We start from the raw sequence: 26,335 nt of genomic DNA on the forward strand, positions 1-26,335 counted from the left end.
CATCTATAATTTTAAAAAAATAGCTTTTCATATAGTATTAATAAATATTTATTATGCATCATTGAGGGAAAAAATGTCATATAATCTCCGTAACATTTTACTTGAAAGTTAAGGTTAAAAATAGCTGTGGCAATTCACTGTAACAAAAATCCATAGACCACATTTGGCGTTATTATCACTAAAAAAAAAGATGCCAAATTTCAAAATGCGAAAATATGTAAATTCGCATATATCTTAGAAAATTTTGAATAAAAAAGTTTAATTTTTTGCAGATGTCCTTAAAAATACATGTACTTTAAGATGATGGTAAAAATTTTATAGGTTATAATTCAAATTTTTTTTTTTTGAAAAATTTATAAAAATTATTTAAAAATAGAAATTTAAAAAATAAAACACAAAAAATGGGTAAATTCTATTTGGAATGAACCTAAATTTCGAAATGTGAGAGAAAAAAATCAAAAAAAGTTTAATAAAAAAGAGATATTAATAAATATTTGCCAAATTGAATTAACATTGAGGAGCTAAAATTTTGAGAGCTGATATTTTAAAAACTACTTGTACAATTTTTACAAAACTTGGTATTCTGGCATAATTTGAGTCGTAGAATCAAAATATGGAAAAAAATTGGTATGTTATTTCAGAAAAAGTCCGATTTTGTGTCAAAATACCTATGTTAGAATAGTGCTATATATAAATCTAATATATATCCTAAGTCGCGCTTTTGAGACATGAAAAACGCAGTTTGAACTTTGTCAATCGGCCCAATGGGAGATATAGCACTGTCCCATTTTTTTTTTTTTTTTTGAGCAGTGTACATTCATGAAGATGATATTTACATTAAAGAAAGTAACAAAGCAAAATATCTTAAATTATAAGCTAATATATGCGAAGTAGCAAAACTTCTGATGGCCAGATAAAGCCGGTCATAACTGTCAGAGGGTTAATGAGTAGTTACGTGGTAAATGTTGTGATTAATGGTTTATTATTTAAAATGACTCATCTCTATTTGTGTAATCCATTATACAGTAAAACCTAGGCAAGCCTCTACATAATATTTATTGTCGCACTCAGCACACTACGACAAATGGTGATCTAAGCATGTGCTTTTAATTGGAGTAAATTCAAGCAATTTCAAGAGAAGAGGAGAATTTCTTTCATAACAGTATTTGGTGATAATGTGTGAAATGTATTCCAGTGAATATTTTTGCATTATTTTTTTCGTATTGGATAACTTTAACATATTCGTCGGTGATCAGGTTCCAGCAACATGCGACTGCATAACTTTTGTGCATCAAGGTGTTTTGTGGTATTTTGTGCCAGTTATTTCTACAAAATGAATAGTATATGCATGCATGCATTCATCAGGTGGGTGAGTTTTATTTTTCTTACATATCTCTTATGCTGTAGATCATTTGAAAACAGGTCCTAACATCAATTATTTAGTGCTTCACGTGCAACTACATTCCTGAACCGTATCATTTTATTTTCAGTGAAAAGTATTTAGAATTTTCCCTTTCATAGTCTAGGAAAATTCTTCTATGAGGGGAGGAGTTGTGATAAGGTGGCATAAAGGTTCTTTGTCGAGGGTGAGTGATTTCAGGTTGCAATAGTTTTCATATCAGTGGTGAAACCCTGTGCCTTTGTTAACGATTCCGGTTGCAGCCTCAAAGGTCACTCCAGTGGAGAAAGAAGTAAAAGAAGTCCATCAGGGTCAGGAGATAGATACTTTGTTATGTATGAGTGAAAGAATCATTCCCCCCTCCCGGGAATTCAGCACAAGTAAACACAGGGAGATATATAAGGTGGTTTGGGAGAATTTTTCCTGTTTAGAGCTATGGGCATGTTGGCCTGCGAAAAATGATCATTCCTCGTGTATAATGCATTACAGCATTTTTCTTGTAACAAAATTCTGAAATTACGGGACTAAATATATTCAAGTCCCATATTGTCAAGATATGCAACTAGTAAGGTTTTCATCTTATTAAAATTAATGTTATTGTTAAAACTTGAGTTTGAAGTTCATTTCAACCCTGTATCACAACCCAGGGTTTGCGTAGCGGTTTCAGCCACTACACCACAGCAGCTACAGAGTCAAATTAATGATCACTGAAATTTATGCTAAAATGATTGTTTCTTCAATAACAAGGTATTTTATCTAGTGCCAAAGAAAAATTAAGAATTGGGACTCTCCACATGTTTATTATGGGGGGGGCATCAAATGTACATGTATAATGCATACAAAAAATTCCTAAAAAAGAAGGGTTGTTGGTGGCTTTGAGGTCTGGATTTTAGATCATTCCGGATATTGGATGTCTGGATCTCAGAGTACGTACTGTATTTGAATATATGTTATACTTCATTGCTGATGCTTATTTGATAACCAAAATTATCAATAATTTTTCATAACTAATAGATAAAATTTCTTTATAGTTCTTGATTTTCATGTAATGATGAGAGCATACTAAAATAGTTTTTGCTCAAGCTGTTTCACTCTTTATAACATGTTTTTTCAATAGGATAATGGGATCATTACAAAGTACACTGACTATTTTTGCTTATTACTGTCACACAGTAGGCCACACAGATGACATCTGACATTAAGATAAAATTGAATTACATACAATCTCCACAAAAAAAAAAAAAAAAAAAAAACTGCATGGGTTTCAGAGTTGAATCCTTGTTACCTTTTATAGAAAAATGAAGGAAAGCAATTTTGGGGGCAAAAAAACTTTATGTAATTTTTTAACCTTTGAACTGTACACAATTCAGCCACTGAACTATATTAAATAAAAGATACATAAGGAAGCAAAGTACATTCTGAATTGTCATTTAAGTGTTACAGCCATTTATACAAATTTATATACATTCCATGGAAATAAACAAAATACAGAGGAACTGACAACAAGCACTTAAGAGAAACTCGAAATACTTTAAAAGAACTTTCTTGCAAAACCATGAAAAAAAAAAGTATTTAAAATTATGCACCTATTTATGACTCAAGTTTCACTGAGCGTTTTCACCAAGTTTCACCAAATTTGATTATCCAACTAAAGCAATTCTCACAGCTTGCTGTTTGCGGCAGAAAAAAAAAATATATCTAACTGGCATGATAAGGAAAATATACTTTTGAAAACATACCAACAATCCATCAACATTAATTTCTGATTTGACTTCAATAAGGCGGCTTTCCAGCTGAAGCAGTCGCTGCCGTCTATCAGCATCATCAATTTTGTCCATCATCAGCTAAATATCCAAATTCAGTAAATTATGTTACAATTAATATTAAGATTTCAAATAATTATTCTGAACAATTACTTCAATTAAATATATAATTTTCACAAAAGATTTTTTTAATTGTATAAAAGCATAAACAAATCAAAAGGAAGAAAAAGATTAGAAGTTATTTACAATATATGCATATATCTAAAAACTAAAACATTAAAAGTCCAATTACCCATTACTTGATTCCCTATATTTATCATGGTACGGATTAATATATTTAACATAATAGTAAGGTGTTGGAAATGATCAATGATTTGATTTCTAAATCTCTCACAACAATTTATCACTTCATAAGTACTAGAATGCTGCGTGTATGTACTAGTCTCAAACAGAGAATTTGTGATTTATACTTATTTTAAAACAATTAATACTTAAACATTATCCCATCAATCATGAAACTATCACCAAGCACAGTGATTTAGCACCAACTATGGATAAGCATGATGCAAGAGCAGAAACAACATCTGCCCTTCCATTTGATAATCCATAAACATTCATAAACAAAACTCCCAATAAAATTGGTCATCTAATAAATTAGTGAAATAGCACGAAAAGTGTATCAAATTTTGATTGTTTAATGCATAAAGAGGTATCAGTTCCTTCAGAATTTAGCAGAAACAATTGATGAAACTGAAAGAATCTCCAGCAACGTTTATGGTTTGACATGGTTTGACTATTTTCATTGTAATAGGATAATATGTCAGTACCAAATAATCGAAACATATTACATTTGCTCAATTATAATTGTATATAAAATTCAAAATTTATTTGTAAATAAAATTTTCTCTACTAAAATTATCAAAAAAGAATTTAATTTTTTTTTTTTTTCATAAGATTCCCTAGAAACACAGCAATTATCCATAAAAAATTTATACCCCACTCCACTACTATTACTTATCCAAACAAATTAGTGATAATTTACATATACAAATATATTGATAGATTGATAATCCAAAAAACATTTCTGTTTAGCCATGTTTGAAAAGCATTAGTGATGTTAACTGCCAAAGATTTTTAAAAGCAGACTCATTCATTTAGAACTTTAATTACCTACATGTCCAATAATTGTTTCCATAACTGCTACATATCTGATCGGATAACTTTTGCATGCATACAGAACATCTACCAACCCACTCTCTACACTCTTTTGCAAAACAAAATCGAAGCACCATGAAGGAAATGCTTGTTTTTGATGAAATTGAAGAAGTGTATAGCTCATACACAGATAATAAAATAATTAAAAAATCAAGGTCATAGTACCTGTTCATGGCTCACAATCACCCTTTGAGTGTTCAAATTAGTAGTTGGTCGAACCGCCCCTGGCGGCAATGCATGCTTTGTCGAGGCAAGGAGTGGTGGAGGTTCCTAATGTCATTCTGTGATGCATTCATCAGTTGTCACTCCAGATCTGCAATATTTTTTGGTGCCCGAATCTGGTGACCTACCATGTCCCAGACATGCTCAATTGGTGAAAGGTTTGGTGACCTTGCTGGCTAAGGAAGAGTATCAATCGCACGAAGACAGTTCAGAGATATGCGAGCGGTATGTGGCCTGGCATTATCTTTTTGGAAAATTGCCCCAGAATGACATGCTATGAAAGATAATGTAACCCACCACAGGATGCTTTAAACATATCGTTGAGCTGTTAAAGATGTACTGAGAATAACTAAAGATGACTTGCTGTCATAAGAAATAGTGCCCCACACCAACACAGCGCATGAGACTCCAGCGCATGAGACTGCATATTGGAAATTCTAAAGATATGCTCTTTTTCAATATTTTGTGATATGGCTGGTAAATTGAATTTTATGGTTTATGTGTTAAGAATATGATATTTTATAAATAAAGATAACACAAAAAACATTTAAAAAACGCCTCTTTGGGCATAATATAAAATCTGAAAGCTTTCAAATTTTAAATTTAACTTCTCTTTTATTTTTCGTTTGTATGTTTTATTTAAAATCATTTGTCTCTATATCTCACTGCACTTATTTGGAACACGATTATAAAATGACCCCGATTTTTCCCTCTCTCAAAATGTTGAATTCAAGGTTCACAGACCTTCCATGTCCAATTTTAATCCATAATCATCTTGAGGGCTTTCCTCCACAACAGGATACATAAGATGATACTCTACGATGAACAAATTAACTACTTTCCCAATTGAAGCATCTTTCTCCTTAACTATCATGTTTATTCTGGTAATATAAGACAACCTACATCCATAATATATTTTAGTACTTTAGCCAGGCGCGAGTAATAAATCACCTGATATTGTTTTGACTGACATCACTAGAGGCAGATTAAGCAGCTGGGGGACCTGGTGGCTTCCAGGGACCCTGTGAACACACAGTCATTTGGAAGAAGAAGCTTTTTCTAATAAAGATCTATATTCAATTCAAATTTTTCATTACATTTATATTAATAAAATGATATATTCATTAATCGGTACTTATGTATTAATGGAAACACCTCAGTAGAAGTCGCCAAATTTTCATGATGTGCCAAGCCCTGCCAACAAATCTTCCAGCAACCATGCTCATAACAATCCATCAGTTAAGCAATGCCACCATTTTCATAGGCATTCTCTTTTGTTGTATTCCAAGTTCCAACAGTTTTTATAAACAAATCATATTTTTTATCTTAAGTTTTAAAATATAAGTTTGCAGAATTTGCCAGCAATGGGAGAAACAATAGTTAAATTCCTGCAAGAATACAGAATTTTGCTTAAATTTTTCAAAAGGAACATGAAAGAAATGTATTTCCTCGACAGCACTGTTGCCAAGGGTTGCACAAAGCTGAGCCTCCACAATTCTCTGACTCTTTTTTAAGGAAAAACAGATCACCGTTTACTTCACAAGAATAGTGCACAAAAATTTAAAAAGGAATGTGTTTTATTTTTTAATGTATCACTTAATCCTTATTTAATAATTCAAATCTGTATTTTAAATTGCTAAAGTGTGTTTTCTTTTCATATGTTGATAATGTTTACCGACTGTCGATAAATATCGCTAGTTTGGGAATCTCTAAAAAAAGGCACAAAAACCACCAACTTGCACCCGATACGTAACTTTTACCTATTCATGTGCAAGAAAAACCACAAAATTTCACCTAGATGGTTGCATTAATACATAAGTACCCATCAATCCATTTTACTTAAAAATGACAAAATGAAAAAGACAGTGACATTTTTAATTTTATTACATTATCCTATCAACTTATCTTTTCCTGTTCTTAGAAATTATGTATTGAAAGCTCCTCAAAACAGCCATCTGTAGTTCTAAGCAGTTTTGGGATGAAGTGATCGCGTTACAGAGAATGGCTATCATTTAAGTGCTCTATCTATTAATTTTCCAAGAAATATTGTTTGTTTAGTTCCACAAAGTTTGTACACAATTCTACATGTGGATATTAAGTACTTTTAAGGACCATCAATGAAAAAATTGAAGATGTAGCAAGCAAATAGGAACTGAATAAACTAAAGCAATTATCAACACCAAAACTTCATTTTTGTGATTTGTAAGAATAAAATAAATCTGCAAATAGGATACATTATTATTAAACATAATCTACTATTTAACTTAATTATAAAATAAATTCAAGAATAAAATATAAAAATAACATGACTAATAACAGAAGCCTGGTTGTTGCCACTGCAGTTGCTTGCTTAAAAACAGAAAGCCACTGATCAGAAGACATGAATGCTTGATGTTGGTATTGAAAGTTAGTTACACTTTGTCTGACCCACTTAGAGCCATAGCTTCATGTAGATTTGAAGTTGTAACCCAGTTAATAAACAGTATTTAATATAAAGTTCCAATAAGCCACTGAAATACCAGATATGACAGATTGTTCTGCATTATTTTAAGTCTCATTAGCTGCAACAAATAAATTTTACATTCTTGTGTTTATTTTGCATATTCAATAAGGATTAAGGAAATGAGATAACTAACCTTAACATGTAGAGATAACTTCTAAGAGAGAGCAGTTAGTTACAAATAATTAAATTATGTAGTTTGATACTCTTAGTCATAATAGATTTACATGGTTACAATTGTAATTTTTTATTTCTAAAAAATATAAATTAAAAAGGCACTAAGAACATTTTAGAGCAGTTATAATTTATGATAATGATTCTAAAATGATATTAGTATAACTATACATTAAAAGCTACAAAAAAATTTATGTTTCATAGCAACAACAAAATGTTTATGCATCTTTTTTCAACTTCACAATTTTCCAGATACTTTGTTTCCGTAAACAAATTGATGTTCCCACTAGCATCTGCTTCAACTCCAAATGTCTTAATATTTCAACAATGCAGCTTTGAAGAATAATTTTCGCTCTCTTTATAAAACCAATTTCTTTTTCAATAAACTTCCTTTTCACTTAAAAATTTTTTAATTTAATTAAAGATTTTCATTATTCTAAAGAACTACTTATACTTAGAAGTTATTGAAAAAACTGCTAATTTTATTTCTTTAATAATATGAGTACTGAAAATAAATATGAAATGATATAAGGTCACAACTGAGGCTGAAGCCAGTGTAGCAGAATTTTTAGAATTTAATAAAGCACTGAGCACAACAAAACTTAGAAACTTAGGGCAGGCACTGAGGTATGTAAGGTGCACTGACATATATATGATAAATTTTTTTAATTAACTGTCAGTTTTCAGTTTGTTTGCTTTCTTTAACTGCTTTGATGCATGTGTTTAGTGGAAAGATAAGGAAATTAAGGGGAGATAAAACACATTAGGAGAATGATTTCTGGTAAAGGAGAACATTCAAATAATTTTCTTTTCACTGTTCTTCCAAATATTCTTTAAAAGATAATTTATCACAAATTTCCCACTAAATACATCAATTATATATTAATAACTATGAAAACACTTTTCATTTCATCACATTTTTCTGGAAATTTAAGCCTTTAAATCTTCCCTTCAAAATAAATAATCTATAATTCTTTCCTTTAGACCTTACAAGATGCAAGGTCTTAAACCCAAATGAAAAATTATCCCTACTAACTCTCTGAGAGCAAAAAGTTAGAAAATTTTTTAAACAAAATTCAGAAAAGAGAAGAGTGTAAAGTATTGTAAAGTGAATTTTATGTAAAGTGAAATTTCAAGAGAAAACTTATACATGCTTAAATATTCTAAAACAATTACATTATAAAAAAAGACACATGAAATTCATTTTTTAATAATTACAGTAGCACTTTTGTTTCTTCTAAGAAGTGTTTCAGAAACTGAGCTTTATAGCATTTATTATCTTGTTTATTTTTCAGAAGCAATATTTCTCAAGTCATTGAAACAGCAAGTAATGTCATATTAAAATATGGTGGGAGAAAAAATTTTTTTAATGTTATTTCTGAAATATAATTTTCATTTATTTTCACTATATTTTTTTATAATTATCAGTGCTATTATGTTTGTAAAGAAAATCATCAACATTTCATATGACTCCGAATAAAAGTTTTTTTATACGAGCTGCTTTTGCTAAATTTGGCTACTAGCACCGCATAATAACTCATATCTCAAAAAGAGAAAAACTAGGAAAAGTAAAATTTCAAGAAAAAGGGCTATCTTACTAACAATTTGTGCTAAAAATCACAAAATGATGCTGTATTTTATAGACAGTATTTGATTATCTTACTAACAATTTGTATCTTACTAACAATTTGTGCTAAAAATCACAAAATGATGCTGTATTTTGTAGACAGTATTTGATTATGGTGCAATATTTCTACTTGTTACAGTAAAAAGAATATTCATAAAGGAATATGTTTTGAACCATCGAGATTGAGCTTCTATCTTTGAAGAGGTTGGTTTTAGTTGGAGCAAATTATGAATCACACTGAAGGAAGAAAAACAACTTTTTTTATTTTTGTATGCGCATATTACAAATGCTGCTTTTATGGTTAAATTAAATGTTTTGGGGTTAACGCCGATGGCGAAGACGACCAAATGAAAATAATTCTGTGTTTCAGGCGGAATTACTCGCAATATTAAAAGCAATTAATCTTACACATCGACTTCCGAGTCCTGTGTTTATCCACAGTGATTCTCTCTCTGGCTTAAAGAAATTGCAGGATTTAGAAGCAGAGGCCCAATGGTACATAACATACAGAAAATGTTACTTAATCTTGACTCCACAACTCGACCAATACTTTGCTGGGTGCCAGCAAATGTAGGCATTTTTGGAAATGAACTTGCTGATGCTACGGGTAAGGAGGCGGCAAGGGGCACGAATCTGCCTGAATTCTCTCTTCCTCTTCCGGGCTCATATCTCAAGAAATTAACTAGTATGCAGCTTTCTCAACAGTGGCAGCTCAGGTGGAATACTGCTAACACAGATAGAAGAATGCATAAATTTGTCTCAAACAACTTCCTTTCCAGCTTCTCGGCACTCACAACATTTTAACAGGACACGGACCATTTTTAACTTATCTCTTCAGATTTGGCCTTTCTAAAAATGAGCAATGCAAGTGTGGAGCGACAAGAAGTCCTGATCATTATGTTTTCAACTGTCCCTTGACTTCAGCTTTCATTTAAACAGACCAGCGGACACATTCTGGAAGGAATGGACCAACAATTTAGTAAGACAACCAATAGCATTAAAAAAGTTGTACAGTGGTGTTCCGAAAATGTTTCATTTTTTAGAATTCGACAACTTCAAGAATTAAGATTTACTCGGATCAATTTCTTATAGAATCTTAAACTGAACAGATCTACTCAACTTTTCCATATTGACTTCTACTTATCCCATGGAATGTACTTCCTTTGAGAAACCCTTTGAACTCTGGGGGATAGACATGCCAAAGTGTAATAATATGCACAGTGTACCTATTTACAGGCAAGAACCTATTTACTTTCAAACCTTTGAATATCATTACAATCACATATGAACTAATACGGCTTGAAACCTTATACCTCGCAAGGTTGATTTAAAAATGTTGGCAAAATTGTCACCCCTATAAGTACATCCCCCTCTCCAACTTTTATTTAATTCTTCATTGTGTTAGTTTTATGTTATATTTCACATATGCCTTTCTGATGTTGTCACACATTGATGAAAATGACATTATTATTTATAGCACAATACAAAGTTCCTTCGTAAATTACTGCACGAAACCATGTTCCTGCAGAAACTTGTACATATCTATATAATAGTGAACTGCATATGTCACAGTGTGCTACTTACACAACTTATCTATGTTAACTATATAATCCATGTTATTATAACAACATTCAGGTCTTAAGGTTGCAAGCTATTATGCTGATAAGTATTGTTTTTCATTCTTGGTGTACTAATAGTAGAAATCTTCACTGAAAATATTACTGTTTATTATCTATGCAACTGCCTACGTAACTGTGAATTATATGCGTCACCATTTTATCTACATAATTACATACTTCCACATTTACATCTGAAATACTCTGTATTATATTACTTGTATTTAAATTGTAGGAGGGTTCTTTTGTGTGATTGACAGTGTTAAACATTTTTCATAATACTTATGTAACTGTGCATCACCTTCCCCCCCTTTTTTTGGTTACTCATGCAACTGCACAACATACTAATAGCGTATAAAGACTTCTATAACAGCATTTCTTATATGTAACAGTACAAATTATGTAATGGTGAGAATTTATAATCTAAGTATCAAATATACAGTATATCATTGGTTTGTAACTGAATTCATAATGTTGTAATGTATATAATGCTGAAGGTTGAAGTTGTAACCGTATTTAGCTTGACCTTTGTACAAGTAAATTTCTAATCACAAGATTTTGTATCTTAATTTTGCAGTAGATCAAGATCATTTTTACTTTGTTTCTTCTTCATAACTGTTTATTTTCCTACTGTATTAACCTTATAATATCTGAATGGTTTTTTTTTTTTTTTTTTAGTTGCTTCAAGCAAAGATGACAATGTAATTATTTTTGGATTATGACTCTGTAACTCGATTATGTTAAATTAATGCCAGTCTGATCTGCCTTGGCCAACTGAGACTGTGGCGGAGCTTGTAGTAGACTTCCACTGATCAGGCACTATTCCGCTTGGTAATCTTTTAGATAATCTTAGGTCGGAAGCCTGCTCAGTGGTGCTATGTGCTATATACACAAAGTCATTAAAACTTTGTGCTGTAAATGAAATGAGTGACAACTTTTTTTTATTTTTCAAATGTGTCAGTATTTTTCTTACTGATGTAGATGTTTAAGTTATTTAACGATCAACAGCAGGTTACGCTGTCATTAAAATTTTTAAAAAAGTGTAATTGGCCATATTTGCACCAGGTTACATATTTGCATATTGCCATACTTGCATAAGGTTACATAATATTGCCATATTTACACAAAGTAATGTGAAAATGTACACACATTTTCATATTACACCTAGCCTCAAACTGACATCTGAGTTTTCAGATATCACTTTAGATGTTTCTTGAGCTCTGTTACTTTGCAGTAATTGCAAGTTCTTTGTCATCTAATATTCATCACAAAATTCAATGGTCTTGCAAGTTCTGAAGAAGATGACTTTTTTAGTTTTGTATAACCACATGTCATTTCATTTAGTTCTCATATGTCAAAAATATATTAATATAGATTAAATGTATCATCACATATACTGAAATTTTCATTTACTTCATCTTTATTGCATTTATTTAAATTTTTTATTCAATTTAATTAAACAAAATCAAAACTCAGATCAGCTAAAGATAAAAGCAAAGTAAATTCCACAATATTAAAACTACATTATGAAACTAGCTTAATATGCAGTGGATGCGAGAAAAACTATGAACAATATACAGCAATTATTCCATTCCTAAGAGTCGCATACTACAAATAAGTTAAATGATCATGTTCATGATGAAACTGAGTCACTGAAGAAAACAAATACTGCTTTAGTTTAGTGCATGCAAGACATTTAAATTTAAGGGAACACGCAATACAGAAAAATCATGTTAAAAAAATGAGTTAATATAAAAGTTACACACAAGAATAAATAAAAAATTCATGGTAATGCATATGTCAGGAAGAAATTTAGAATCTTGCAATTACTGAACAGATACACATGAGTGGTACAACAGAGAACATCTTTTACGCTACAATAACATATGCAATCACACGGAAATATTAATAACCGATCATATTAAGGACATGAAAAATCAGCCCCATACACTACTCTTAAATAAAATTTTACACTCTTAACACAATTTCTTTACAAAAAGAATTGTTTAATTCATTACATAATAAGAAACAAGATGAACACAAATAAAGCAATTTAAACAGATCATTCTTTAGAATACCAGCAATCTATTATTTCAATTACTAATTATGCATGACATTTTAAGTGGACCAGGACTTCAATTTTATTTTTTACAACTGTCATACCAAAACAAATTGTTTTAAAGATCAACTTTAAGCCCAAAAACTGAAACAAAGTTTTTTAAAAAATTAAATATTATTAAATATATAACTACAGTCAAAAGTCGTTAATCCGGACTCGTCGGGACTTCGGCGATTCCGGATTAGCGATTTTTCCGGATTATAGATCATCAGTTTAAATCTGGTGAGATAGCATGCAGAAATTATAAAATTAAAAATACAAAACCGTAATTTATGAAATAAAGAACAATTATGATCTAAAAAATACGAAAATTTACAAAAAAAAAAAAAGCTTAATATTTATTTGTTTACTTTATTAAACATTTCTTTCAATGTAAGCTGTTTAAGTTGCTTCGTTTTTTATGTGATAATACATTCTCTTTAATTCTATAAACAGACATAATTTCTTGTTCAGTTACAAAGTTCCGCTGTTCAAGTCCTATAATTGCTGTGTCGAGAATACCGACTAATTTGTCAATCGAAATTTTTTCGTTTTCAATAACCTCTGTTACTTTCTTCGCTATCGGAAGCGAATTATAATGACGAGGAATTCGATTTAAATCATATCAAAGACGGAGTACGTCGAGATGAAATACTACATTTAGTAAGGAATTATAAGCCAAATAAAATAAAAACATCTGCACTGAAGATAAGGATAGTGCTGACAGATCAATTTCCAATTCATTGCTTGTCGCGGCGTTAATGATAAACAAAGTTTAGATAAACAAACGTTAAAGTTTAGATAAACAAAAGATATGCCTTTATCCATTTTTTGCAGCAATTCCACTTTTTGTTTAATAGACTAATTGACATAATCGAAAGTTCAAGCTTACTTTTATAAAATTGCTCTAACAGTCTGCAAAAAATAAGCCGAATCCAATTCGAAGATTAAGGAACAACGCAATCTGCAACATTAACTGAATTAGATAATTTTAGCTTAGCTTATACCGTCCGTTATACATTAAACGCGCATTCGTAAACGTATTTTGCACATGCGCACACGCATATTCGCAGCCGTAAAGGTCTTACGCGCATGCGTCAATTCACAAGGTTTCTGAGGAGCAGAATAGAGGAGATTTCTAAGTACTGGTATATCCTTATGGGTTCAGTTTCTGGAATGGGCAGGTTAGAATTTTCAGAATTTAATCATTAATATAAGCAAGACTCCACCAGATGAAGTATAGTTGAGGCATCTCTTCTAGGGCAGATAACATAAGTACTTTGGCATAGCAGATTAAGTATTTGCAACTAACAATATTTATTCCTTCAAAAAAATGCTATTTTTCCTCTAATGTGAAATCCTTGCATGCATAAACTATTTAAATCTAATAAGTGATGAATGTTTAGGTATGCGTCAAAGCGACGCATGCGCAAAAAGTTTGTAGCTTTGAGGTCCGGATTATATATCATTCCGGATTATGGGTGTCCGAATTAACGACTTTTGACTGTATTCTCACATTCAAAACTCTTGATGCACACATCAGGTTTTCATAAAGACACGCCAATTACACACTGAATTATTCTTTATATACAAATATAAAATTAGAACAAGCATTCTTTAAAAAACAGAAAAAAGATAAGTTACAATAGGGATTAATTTTAAAAACATAGTCTCAACAAACCTATTTAACACGCCTACTTAATACTAGAAAATATTACTTTTAAAATTTCACTTACCAAGAAAAATAATATTCCTTCATATGCATGCAGGCACTTACATTTACTGAAATAGTTTAGAAAATACTTTAAATGTTCTCTTTCAGTAACATCTCTTGTAATCAGTTCCTAAAAAATAAAAATTTATTAACATTTTAAAAGTACTGGAAACATGTATAAATAACATTATCATATATGAGATGCATACACAAAATGACAACCACTAAAGATAATAAATAGAGTGTCAGTGAATTTATTTGCAAATAAAATATAGCTCAATAGAAATAATGAACATTATTCCCACTTTAACATAAGAAGGCATTTAAATCAAGTGCTGAATACCCCCTTCCCGAAAAAAATCCTCTGAATACAATTAGATATACTTTTACATCAGAATATGATGCCAGATCTTTTATATTGTAGGATAATGTAATATAAATGTTATAAATATAAGAAATAAGTCTTCTAGAATTAAGGCTGAATGACAAACTCTGAAAACTTCTAATTAACAACAATTGTTTCGAAACATCACTGTTTTGAAATAGCAACTGTTTTGAAATCAACTAAGTCACAACTAAGTGCCAGAACTGAAAACGAATAATAGAAATATTTTTTAAAGATTGTAAAGGGAAATATGATGTGAAGAATGGAAGCAAAAAGAAAAACTGTCTATCAAGCACTAGCTTATAGCTGTGGAAAGGCAAATTCAATTGCAAATAAAATGGAATTCAATTGAAATGAAAATTTTAGACATATTACAGAAATATTAATAAGCGAAACAATACTGACTCATTAAGGGGAATCAGCTTACCTCACTCTCTTCCCATTTGCTCCGACATCATCCTTCGTCCTTGTCATTCATACGCAATCTAAAAAAATCCTTTACAATCTTTAAAAATTATTTTAAAATTTGTTCCATTATTCATTTTTAGTTTTGGTCCTTAAACGACTTGGTTGGTTGGAACTGATGTTGACATTAAATTGTGCTAATGCTTTCTCTTTAATTCTATAAACAGACATAATTTCTTGTTCAGTTACAAAGTTCCACTTTTCAAGTCCTGTAATTGCTGAGTCGAGAATACCGACTAACTGGTCAATCGACATTTTTTCATTTTCAATAACCTCTCCGTCACTTTCTTCACTATCTGAAGCGCGCACATGTAAATGCTTTACTGGCTTTACGCACATGCATGCATTAAACGTGTAAACGCTTGCGTAAGTTTGTGGCTTTGAGGTCCGGATTATAGATCATTCCGGATAATGGACGCCCGAATTATGGACTTTGTACTGTATTATTATATGTATTATATGATGCATGTGTGTATGTATAAATATATATATATATATATATATATATATGCACACACACACACACAAGTGTTTAGTTTGTACATCTATATTCGTATGTATGTATGTAAATACGTGTACAGATACAAAACTGCTTTTAACAATTCCTGTGAAAAATAAGATAATTTTTCACAATGCTTAAATTAATACATGTATGTTGCTAAAATAATTCCTTAATAATTCAAAACTGATGTTGTACTTCTTTAAGTAATAATATAAATGAAAAGAACAAAACTCCATTTAACATAGATGATTTTTTTAAACACAGCAGGTCTGAATTTAAATAATAATACTGCGTTTATATGTACTATTATTCCTGATGAAAGGATGTTTATGAATTTAAAGCAAAGGCAGCTTAAATTACTAAGAGAGGGCAAATTGACAGCTATAAATAAGCGTCTTTAGAAGAAGCAATAAATTTAGAATTTAATGCAGCTCCATTCTTGTCGTCATTAACAAAATGAAAGAACTGTGGAGGATTAGTTATAGATGGTGAATGTTTTTTTGTCCTTGCACAAAGGTAATGGTCCCCCATGCTTTTAGTTCAGTAACCCCTCAAGGCATATCTACTGTTGTAGCCAACCTGCATTGGTAAAATATCAGGTGCTTTCTTTAAAAAGGAAATACCTTTTTCAACACTTAATTAGAAATAAGAGTTTACATTTCTATTATTTAGACTTTAAAGATGTATAATAAAGCATCTGCTCTAAAAATTGTTTGTTTATTTTTCATCGTTAATGAAAAGAATACACACCTGCATAAATGCTTTGGAGAAACAATATTGCTAAAAATTTTGTTAAGATTTTTTTTTCTTTGTTTCTATTACATCTCAATGCACATTGTATATAAATAAATTCATTGTAACTCGACAACATGTTGATTTTATCAAAAAGCATAATATAACGATGAGATACATAATATGTGTGTATGTCCAATCTGTAACACAAATATTATAGGTAAATATTAAGTTACACGACACATGCCTAATATAATAATACATATATATATATAGAGAGAGAGAGAGATTAGATAAATCAATAGTTAATTTGCAATATATCAAACCACTAAATCAAGAAGAAAAGCATGTTTTATGCCTTGTATAGAGGGAGGCTGGAAAGCCAGTAAAAAATATTTTATGATGTTATTACATTAAAATTTTTAATAATCGAAGAACTGAATAGTCACAGTTAATTTTATATTCAGTTTTAGTCTAAATGTATTAAAAATTTAAATGCTCGTAAATTTCTTTACTTTGCGGCAGACCACACAAAGATAAGTAAATCATGTGTGCAGTCCCTGCAATTCACTGCTCCCAGCCTTTACGATGTGTCACACGACATGTTTTTGACATCGCAGAAACATAACTTCATGACTGTGTCAGGAGATTTTTAACGTTCTGCACCGTGTCTGTCATCAAAGCCACTCGATTTTAGGAGGGGTGATGAACCAATGATCTGATTTTTACCGATACTATTCCACATATAATAAATCAGAGAATGTAAAAGTAAAATTAGGGAGGCGTGGCTAGTTCAGTCTGAAGATTTTCGCCATCGGAGTAACATCAGCAGAACACTCCTGAACTCTCGACTAAAGACACCTACAATGCTCTTGAGCTCTCGACTAAAGGGAACTTTCGTTAGTAGACTCCTCACACTACAAGGACTATAATTCATTTTTAATACCTATCTATAAATTATATATATGTGTGTGTAAAGAGCTTCTTGTAATTGTAATAAATATGTTTTCAGTTAAAATGAAGTAGGAGTACGCACCCACGCAACCTTACCCAATCATAATAAAGGAGTCAGATATGCTACCTGCCGCCACTCAACACAGGGTAATTTGACAGCCTCTCCCACAGTAGTGATCAAAACTCTCCGATTTCATTACATTTAAAAAAAAAAAAAAAAAATCTTCTTGCAATTCCTCATTCAAGAATATTTGATAAAATTATTCAAATTCATTTGTTTTAGGTGACGCTCTGCACTCGATTTATCCCATTTTGAAAAGTATTTCTAAAAACAAACTGTTTGAATTTTATTCTCCTTTGAAAAAAATTGCAACACTTGCACTTGCAACACAACTCAAATGCACTTGTTGCATATTTTTATGTCATAATTCCTCTATGTACATATGTCGTACTTCTGAACGATGTATGTACATAGGGAACAGTCGTACTTCCTCTATCGTACTTTTATGTTGCACTTCCTAGGTGCAACAACTCCTGGCAGTCTTGCTCCGCCAGTTGCAAAATTTCATCAACTTTTACAGTGACTGGCCGAACAGAGTGAAGTGCATCTTTGACATCGAAATTTCCAGAACGGAATCGAGCAAACCACTCCTGGGTCCTTCGTTTACTCACAGCATTCTCACCATACCCTTCACAAACATTTCAGCATGTATTTGCAGCGTTTTTACCTTTTTTACAGTAAAAAAGCATCACATGCCATATTTCTTCAGATATTTCACTCATTTTCAAAATCATATAACTTTTTACATGAGCAACGAATGAAAAAAATATCTTGACCAACAATGGAAGATGAATATCGCCTTTTAAGCACATGTTCGTTTGAGAGAATCGGGTGAGTGTTGCCGAATATACAGGCATCAACACCATCTAGTGGCAAAAAAGCATGGAGACTTTTTATATGACCCAATATAAACACAATTTCAAGCTACTGTCAATAGTCCTCATATACTTGTTACAGAAAGGACAGCCTGAAAGTTACATGCAATCAGTGGCGTAGCTAGGTTGGGACAAGGGGGGACATCTGTCCCAGGGCACAGCATCAAGGCGGTGCCCAATTGATGCAACAAAATTTTTTAATGAAATGTTTTCCATTCTTAGCATACAGAAAGGGGAGCAAATTCTTCAGTTGTCCCTGGGCGCTGAAATCCTAGCTACGCCAGTGCATGCAATCATTTTGAGGTAGAAGCAGGAGCCTGAAAATTCAGGTCATATGATTGTGTTTATAATGTCAAATTGATCTAATATTGGTTCACAAATAATTTTCAAATGAATTCTAAAAAGAGTGAAACAAATTTATTAGCATGATAAATTTTTCACGGGGCAGACATGTATAAAAATACGAGAGGATTAATTATATAATTGGCTCTACTCTTATATGCACCCTAAGATACCAAATGTGGCGATATGTGTTCTGTGCTGATTTTTGGTGTGATTCCATGATGTGGGATGGTTTGGTGGACGATGCTGTTTGTATGGCAAACCTTTTGACGTTGAAACTTAGATTTCAGTCACATATTTTAGATTGTGTGGAAAGTAAATTTAGTATTAAAAGGTACGATGTTGGAGTTGTTAACAAGTCTTTTGTTCACGGGTGTGTTTATGAGGATCGAAGTGTATTTTTGGAATTTCTGTGGGACTTTTAAAATGGAGTCCGAAATGCGGAGCTGCTATGAGAACTCAGACAAAGAAGGGCGTTTCTGATAGTTCTAGTGTGGATTTGCAGTCAAATGCTTGCTGGTAAATTATGTGGCTGTCAGCAGAGTTTAAGATTTGGATTGTGGTTTTCGTGTAGTAAGTTAACTTTGGAGGAAGTTTTTATCGATACTTTCGAAATTTTGAATCACAGAAAGACATGTGATATAGCAAAATCATGGCACTTTTGTTGACAGACGTGTGACTGGTGAAATTTTATTCACGTATGTATTATGGCAAGTGCATTTCATTTTATCGTTTTTATTTTGCAGAATGTTACATTCATTGTTTTTTTACTATGAATTTCTGTTGTTATTTGAATTGTTTGTAATTTATTTTGTCGATTTGTGCGCAATGCCTAGATTGTGCAATTCGTAGATTTTTTTTAAGTTTAAACAGAATGCTGTGTACATGGTATTCTTTGAAATTTATTGTTGTTATGTTAATTTATTAAAGTGAGGTGTGCGTAGTTCGTAGATTATTTCGCTGCCTAGATTGTACAATTTGTAGATTTTTTTTAAGTTAAAACATATTGCTGTGTACATGGATTCTTATCAAATACAGTCAAAAGTCGTTAATTCGGACACCCATAATCCGGAATGATCTATAATCCAGACCTCAAAGCTAAAACCTTTCTGCGCGTAAGACCTTGACTACTGCGCACAAGTGCAGAATACGTTTTCGCCTGCGCGTTTAATGTATAACGGACGGTGTAAGCTAAAATTATCTAATTATCTATTTCAGTTAATGTTAATGATTGCGTTGTTCCTTAATCTTTGAACTGGATGCGGATTATTACTTTTTTCAGACTGTAAGAGCAATTTTATAAAAGTAAACTTGAACTTTCGATTATGTCAAATAGAATTTCCGATGCCGGAGCTCCCAAAGGATCTACAAAACGAAAGTATGTTTCGATGTCCAACAAACAAAAAGTGGAATTACTGCAAAATTGGATAAAGACATGAAGAATGTGACAGAGAGGTTAGTGAAAACGAAAAAATTTCGATTGACAAGTTAGTCAGTATTCTCGGCACAGCAATTAACGGGACTTGAACAGCGGAACTTTGTAACTGAACAAGAAATTATGTCTGTTTATAGAATTAAAGAGAAAGTATTATCACATAAAACGAAGCAACTTAAACAACTTACATTGAAAGAAATGTTTAATAAAGTAAACAAATAAATATTAAGCTTTTTTTTTTTTTTTTTTTTTTTTTTTTGTAAATTTTGATACCCTTTAGATCATAATTGTTCTTTATTTCACAAATTACGGTTTCATATTTTTAATTTTAGAATTTCTGCATGCCATCTTACGAGAATTAAACTGATGATCTATAATCCGGAAAAATCGATAATCCGGAATCGCCGAAGTCCTGATGAGTCCGGATTAACGACTTTTGACTGTATTTTTGGTTAGAAACTTTACGTTTTTGCTATCAAAATTTTGTGTTTTTGTTTCGGATTTTTAGCTTAAATTGTGTGTTCAAAATGTGGTTTTTGCATACGCCAAAACTGTACATACGCGTTTTTTGCATACGCGTTTTTTGAGACATTTTAGGCTTAAAGTTCGAAATATAGACAAAAAATTTAAATAGTAATATGGCACAGTGGAGTTTCTCGCCAAAAATGTTTGCCGACCTGAGGGCACATATAAATGTAGTTTCATATAGTTATTTAATATAAGAGAATCATAGTTAATATATAATATGAATACAATTGCTAATATATAATTTTAATGAATTTTTATCTTTTCAGAAACAACCTTCCTTGTCATGGAAACACTTAATCACAGAATTTTTCTAATTTGAATGCTTCGGTATAGAGTATGTCAACTGAAATCTTAAAATTAAATCAATGAAAGTTTATAGATATAAAAACACAAATAGATAATGCAAAAATACAACATAATTTTTTGTTTAAAAAAAATTGATATACCCAAAATAAATGTTACCTGGACAAATAATTTAATACACAGAATCCTCTTATATTTGCTAATTTCGATTACTGGGATATCCAAATAGATGAGGTAATTTTTTTTTAATTATTCTTTAAATACTAAAATAAACAATGTAAGGGACTAGTTATAAAATATCAAAGGAAAGATTACTTTCATAATTTTTTCAAGTTCAAAATATGGTTATAATCTCCAGTATAATACACTGCTCAGAGAAATTGTGAAAACTTATACTTCAAAAGTTGCTATACTTTAGAGATGTTTCATGACCGAGTTGGTTTTAAAATTATTTTTTATTTAATTTTACACAAAATTATTCCTATTTTATTACATACTACTCTGAATTCATTGCATGCTTATTTATTTGGCAAAATTACTTAAAGTTAATTTTAGATAAACACATTTCAAAATCTTCATGTGAAAAGAATGCACATTATTATTATTATTTGATGTATCACACCAAAGTAGGGTATATGATGTATCACACCAAAATAGGTATTTGATGTATCACACCAAAATATTCTTTCACAGCTTCACAGAGCAACAGTTCTACTAAATTTTTTACTCACAGCCTGGAATAAGCTTGAGTCATTACAGTACTCATCAATACACATATAAAACCATATCTGAGAAATCTCAAACTAACCAGTAATTTGTCTTGTTTTTTTATCCAAAGCTAAATATTAAATACTCTTCTGTTTTGGGAACCGGATTCAGAAATGTATGTATCTACGGATATACAAGGTGTGTTTGAAAAGTTCGGTGAATTTTACCATAAAAAAAGGAAAAAAGAGAAAAAAGCAAAATAGCTTTACTGGCCTTCAAAGTATTTGCCATTAACAATAATAGACTTTTGACATCGGGTGTATAATTGTTGGAAACTGTCTGCAAACGCTTCTTTCGGTACGGCTCGAAGCACCGTTGCCACACGTTGTTGGATCTCAGTAATGTCGGAAAAGTGTTGGCCTTTCAGAACTCCTTTGAGGAAACAGGAAGAATTCCGCGGGAGCCAGATCTGGAGAATATGGAGAGTCATCCAAAACTGGAACCTGGTTTCCGTCTGTAAAACGTTTAAACCACTTATAAACACACTTTTTACTCACTGCTTCCTGACCGTAAACTTTCACTAACATGCCATGTGTCTCTGTTGCCGTTTTGCCTAACCTGAAGCAAAACTTTATGTTTATGCATTGCTCCATGTCACACTGACAATCTTTCTCACACTGACCGTGTTAAACTGCTCATAGCATGCGCTTCCTCTTATCTGTCGTAAAATGACTCTAGATGACATTTCTCTCACTGCGTCTGCGCGAGTGCAAGATCCTAACCGGCACGGTTTTTTAATTATGAGACCAATCACCGAACTTTTCGAACACACCTTGTATGTATGTATGGGGATATATATATTGTTACGAAATGTACGGTGAGATAGCTTCCCAGCAAAGCAGTTTTAGAGTTCACATAAAATGGCAAGGGAAGGCAGGGTTGCCACATTTGGCGAGAAATCGCACATTTGGCGACAAAATTGGTGATACACCATAAACGTGATATACCATAGACAGATGGAGAACCTTCTGGAACGAATTCTTAGCGGTTTAGCCCAGAATGTTCTCGAACACAAGCCGAAAGCTATAGAAACCCTGCTGGTCCGCAGTCAGTCAGTGTGTGTGTGTGTGTCTCGTCTAGCGAGTCAGTCCCTGCGGAGTGGATCAAGTTGACAGCCGGGCAGCGAGTGCCGACTGGGTCGTCGAGTGCACCGCAAGAGTCTCGTAGTATATCACGGTTAGTGCATCGTCGAGAGAGCGTGTTGAGCTCCAGGAACGACTGAACCAAAGAGTCGGGAGCTGTGCTCGTGTGTCGCCGAGTGCATCGCGAGTTGTAGCATGGAGAGTCTTGAGAGTACGTGAAGTTCCGAGAACGACCGAGCAGAGTCGGGAGCATTGCGGTGAAACTGTCTCCACCATTATTGCCTGACAGTGTGAAGGCTGTGCTGCTGATCGTGTCAGCGTGTTTATAGTAGTTCATCGACAATTGTAAAAACGTGACTCTGGAGCTGTCCTGATCAGTATTGGCTAAATAAAGTGTGTTTCGATACTTCATCAAGTGTCGTCGTTACTCACTCCAAATCTACAAACCCCGTACGAATGTGAAGGAAGAAAATAACGTAACAACTGGTGTCAGAAGTAAAAAAAAAAAACGCAACAATATATATATATGCACAAACACATGTGCATACATACACATGCACTTATATACATGAAATGCTTATCTACATGCAATGTATACGAACGTATATACATGAACACATACATACATACATCCATACACACACGCATACATACATTTCTAAAACCGGTCCCGATAACAAAAAAGTACCAAATACTACTATATGTATTCTACTGTGTTAGCACATTCACTGCCAATAACTCCACTTCGTATGCCCTGCGACATTGGTCGACTATCATAAGTTACACGCTTTATTTTCAGTGTGACAAGAAAAGCTGAATGAAAGGTTGTTTATGCACATCAGAGAAGCATTACTGTTTTTTACATGCATGGTTTTCCAAATTTTGCATTTGAGTTATTTTACTTGCATTTTTTAAAAATGGCAGATGGTACAAGTATGGCAGGCCTTTCACAGCCCAACAAATAGGAAAATAAATAAAAAATTGACTGACGCCAAAATATTACAGTTAGAAAAGATTGACCTTTTTTATCACGACAGCAAAGACTACAATTGAGATTCTTCGAGATAATAGGAAGGAGATAATGATATTGCAATGGACATCACAGAAACGTCAGATTCTGAGACGGAAAACAACAATGCTCCTCAACAATTACTGACAGTGACTGCCCAGAAAAACCAGGATATTTCTTGAACTGCTATAAAACATACCATAAGTGATAATGTAGTAATGCAATACTGTTTTCTACAAAAATGACATTCCATTTGCAAAATGATTATAATTTATTCTTCCCTACTACATCGATTATATATTATATATTATAATCTTTAGAGATGAGCATTCAACATCTCAGTGTATGTCTTTTTTATAATTTTTATTTTGCTTCAACACTTGCCAATATCTGTATCTTGTGCTTGTTATTTGAAAAGATTTTCTATATTTTTCTATAAATGTGAAATCTTAATGTCTAATTATACATTTTAGTTCTTTTACGCAGCTTTATGCAATATATGTCAATAATTTCTTAGAATACTGATTAGATACCCTACAATGTCAGTGGCACAAGAGTAACAGATTGAACGTGATGTGTTGCTGATGCTCTAAAGCGGTGGGAAAAAAAAAAAATTCACATTAAACATGAAAATGTTTTCTTCATTTTTCTGGTGTTACTTCTAAAATAAAAGTAACAATTTAACCAAGGATCATTTAAAAAATATAAGGAACATTTAAAACACTATTTTGTAATCTAGCTTCTGAGGATGGAAATATCATTTTTACTGGCAGCGAATGTGTTAAAAATATGATTACCTTCAGATTCCAGTACTCACATTTGAACTGCAATAGATCTATCAGTAAATAAATATATACAAAGAGAAATATATATATAAAGTTCAAAATCGCCTATAAAGAAAAGTTTAAAATCTAAAATCATCTTTAACCAACTGATGAAGTAAAACATGTTATGCTTGCATTCATGTACAGATTTTTAGATAAACAGTACATTAAAATTATGATTATCAGATAAGTAGCATTTCAGTATATAAATGACCATAAGGCTTATAGAAACTCACTGTCTATACAACCACTTGATAACAGTCATCTACGAGGACTTGTAAACACAATTTCCAAAATAGTAAATAGCCTTCTAGCAAACACAAGAAACATTCATTTATATTCATATTTATGCTATTAACTTTTGAGATAATTATGTATAGGATTGCAGGTACAAATATTTTTAATAAATTTAGCTCAATTTATTACTGAATGATTTTTCAAGCACAGACCGCAGGCCTCAGTAACTTGAGGGGGAAAACAATGAAATGGATTGCGTTCATATAGAGAGAGGAGATTTCAGAATAAAATAACTGTTTCGCAAATTCTGATCAGTAACCTGTGTAGAACTTTAACAGCTTTAAAAGGTTTTGCAGTGAGTATGATCCAACATATATATATATATATGATCCAACATAGCAACTGAATGAGTTCATTGCATTGGGATTTTCTTCATAAAGTAAATACAAACCACTTTTCTTTAGAAAGACTTGAAGCACCTACCCTTTTAAACAGATTTCTTCCTCAAGGAAAACTCTAGAAAAGCATAAAGTACCTTTCTTGGGGGGGGGGGGAAGCTCAGAATCACCCACTGGCATGAAATGCAGAATCGCCCACTTATTTGGCACATTATGATTGGCACTTCTTAATTTGACTTTTTAAGTGAAAATACATCGATTTGTACAATCATCCACTGCTTGGCGCATTTTTAAGAACTGCACAAACTCGGTATTTTCATTTAAAAAAACATTAGAGAATTGCACAAATTCGGCATTAAGCACTCCCTGTAGGCTGAAATTTTCTAATTACTTCATAAAGATAAAAGAGCATATTTAATTCTGATCACAAGTAAAACTATTCGGCTTTAAATTATACATAAACCAATTATAAACACGTAACATATATTCCGTTTTAACAAGGGAACCAATCAACCTGAATGTAACCATGCAAAACTGATAAAATTGAACAGAGTGCCGTCAACTACGCGACTGATATTACCGTGCAACAGTGAATAATAGGCGGAAACTTCTAACCAAAACAAAACTTTTGATTGAAATCGAAATTTTTATTGACCGCTCTGGGTGAATTTAATAATACTTGAAACACGTGCTTTCACAAGTCAAAAACAATACAGATGTGAAAGTTCAAAAGCATCATTTATTTTCCACTCAAAACATAAGCTGTCAAATATGCTGGAAATTCGAGATTGTAACCACAATTTATTGCAAAAGATAGCCTCTATCAAAAATAAAAAAAGAAAAGAAAAAATAAGGAAGAAGAAATGGGCAGATCAAAACTTGAACACTTGTGATTCAAGACGAGTGTGTGTGAATCTCACCGGTAACAGAAATTTTCACTACAATAATTTGCCAGCATGCATGCCTTACCTTTTTCCATGAGTGATACTGATAATTTTTTTCAATATGGATCTAATAAATAAAATAAAAATGTACACAACATATTACATTTAAATCCCAAAACCCAAACAGAAAATTATTTCCCACTAAATTCCTACGATTCCATCT

At 32.0% G+C, this 26,335-nt stretch overlaps 1 protein-coding gene across 1 annotated transcript in view; it reads right to left on the reverse strand.

Annotated features, from left to right (window-relative positions):
• The window catches only part of Rok (Rho associated coiled-coil containing protein kinase), a 165,139-nt gene extending 138,804 nt beyond the window's left edge, over positions 1 to 26,335 (reverse strand). The window contains exons 1-3 of the mRNA XM_085807766.1: positions 26,198 to 26,335; positions 14,351 to 14,458; positions 3,139 to 3,243 (exon numbers count right to left, since the gene is read on the reverse strand). Coding sequence (XP_085663892.1) covers positions 3,139 to 3,240 — 102 coding nt within the window. The 5' untranslated portion in view covers positions 3,241 to 3,243; positions 14,351 to 14,458; positions 26,198 to 26,335. The remainder of the gene's footprint in view (positions 1 to 3,138; positions 3,244 to 14,350; positions 14,459 to 26,197) is intronic.

This window comes from Stegodyphus dumicola, chromosome X1 (assembly GCF_044657685.1).
Source record: "Stegodyphus dumicola isolate Sdum_Otavi_A_Nest chromosome X1, ASM4465768v1".
Lineage (NCBI taxonomy): Eukaryota > Metazoa > Arthropoda > Arachnida > Araneae > Eresidae > Stegodyphus > Stegodyphus dumicola.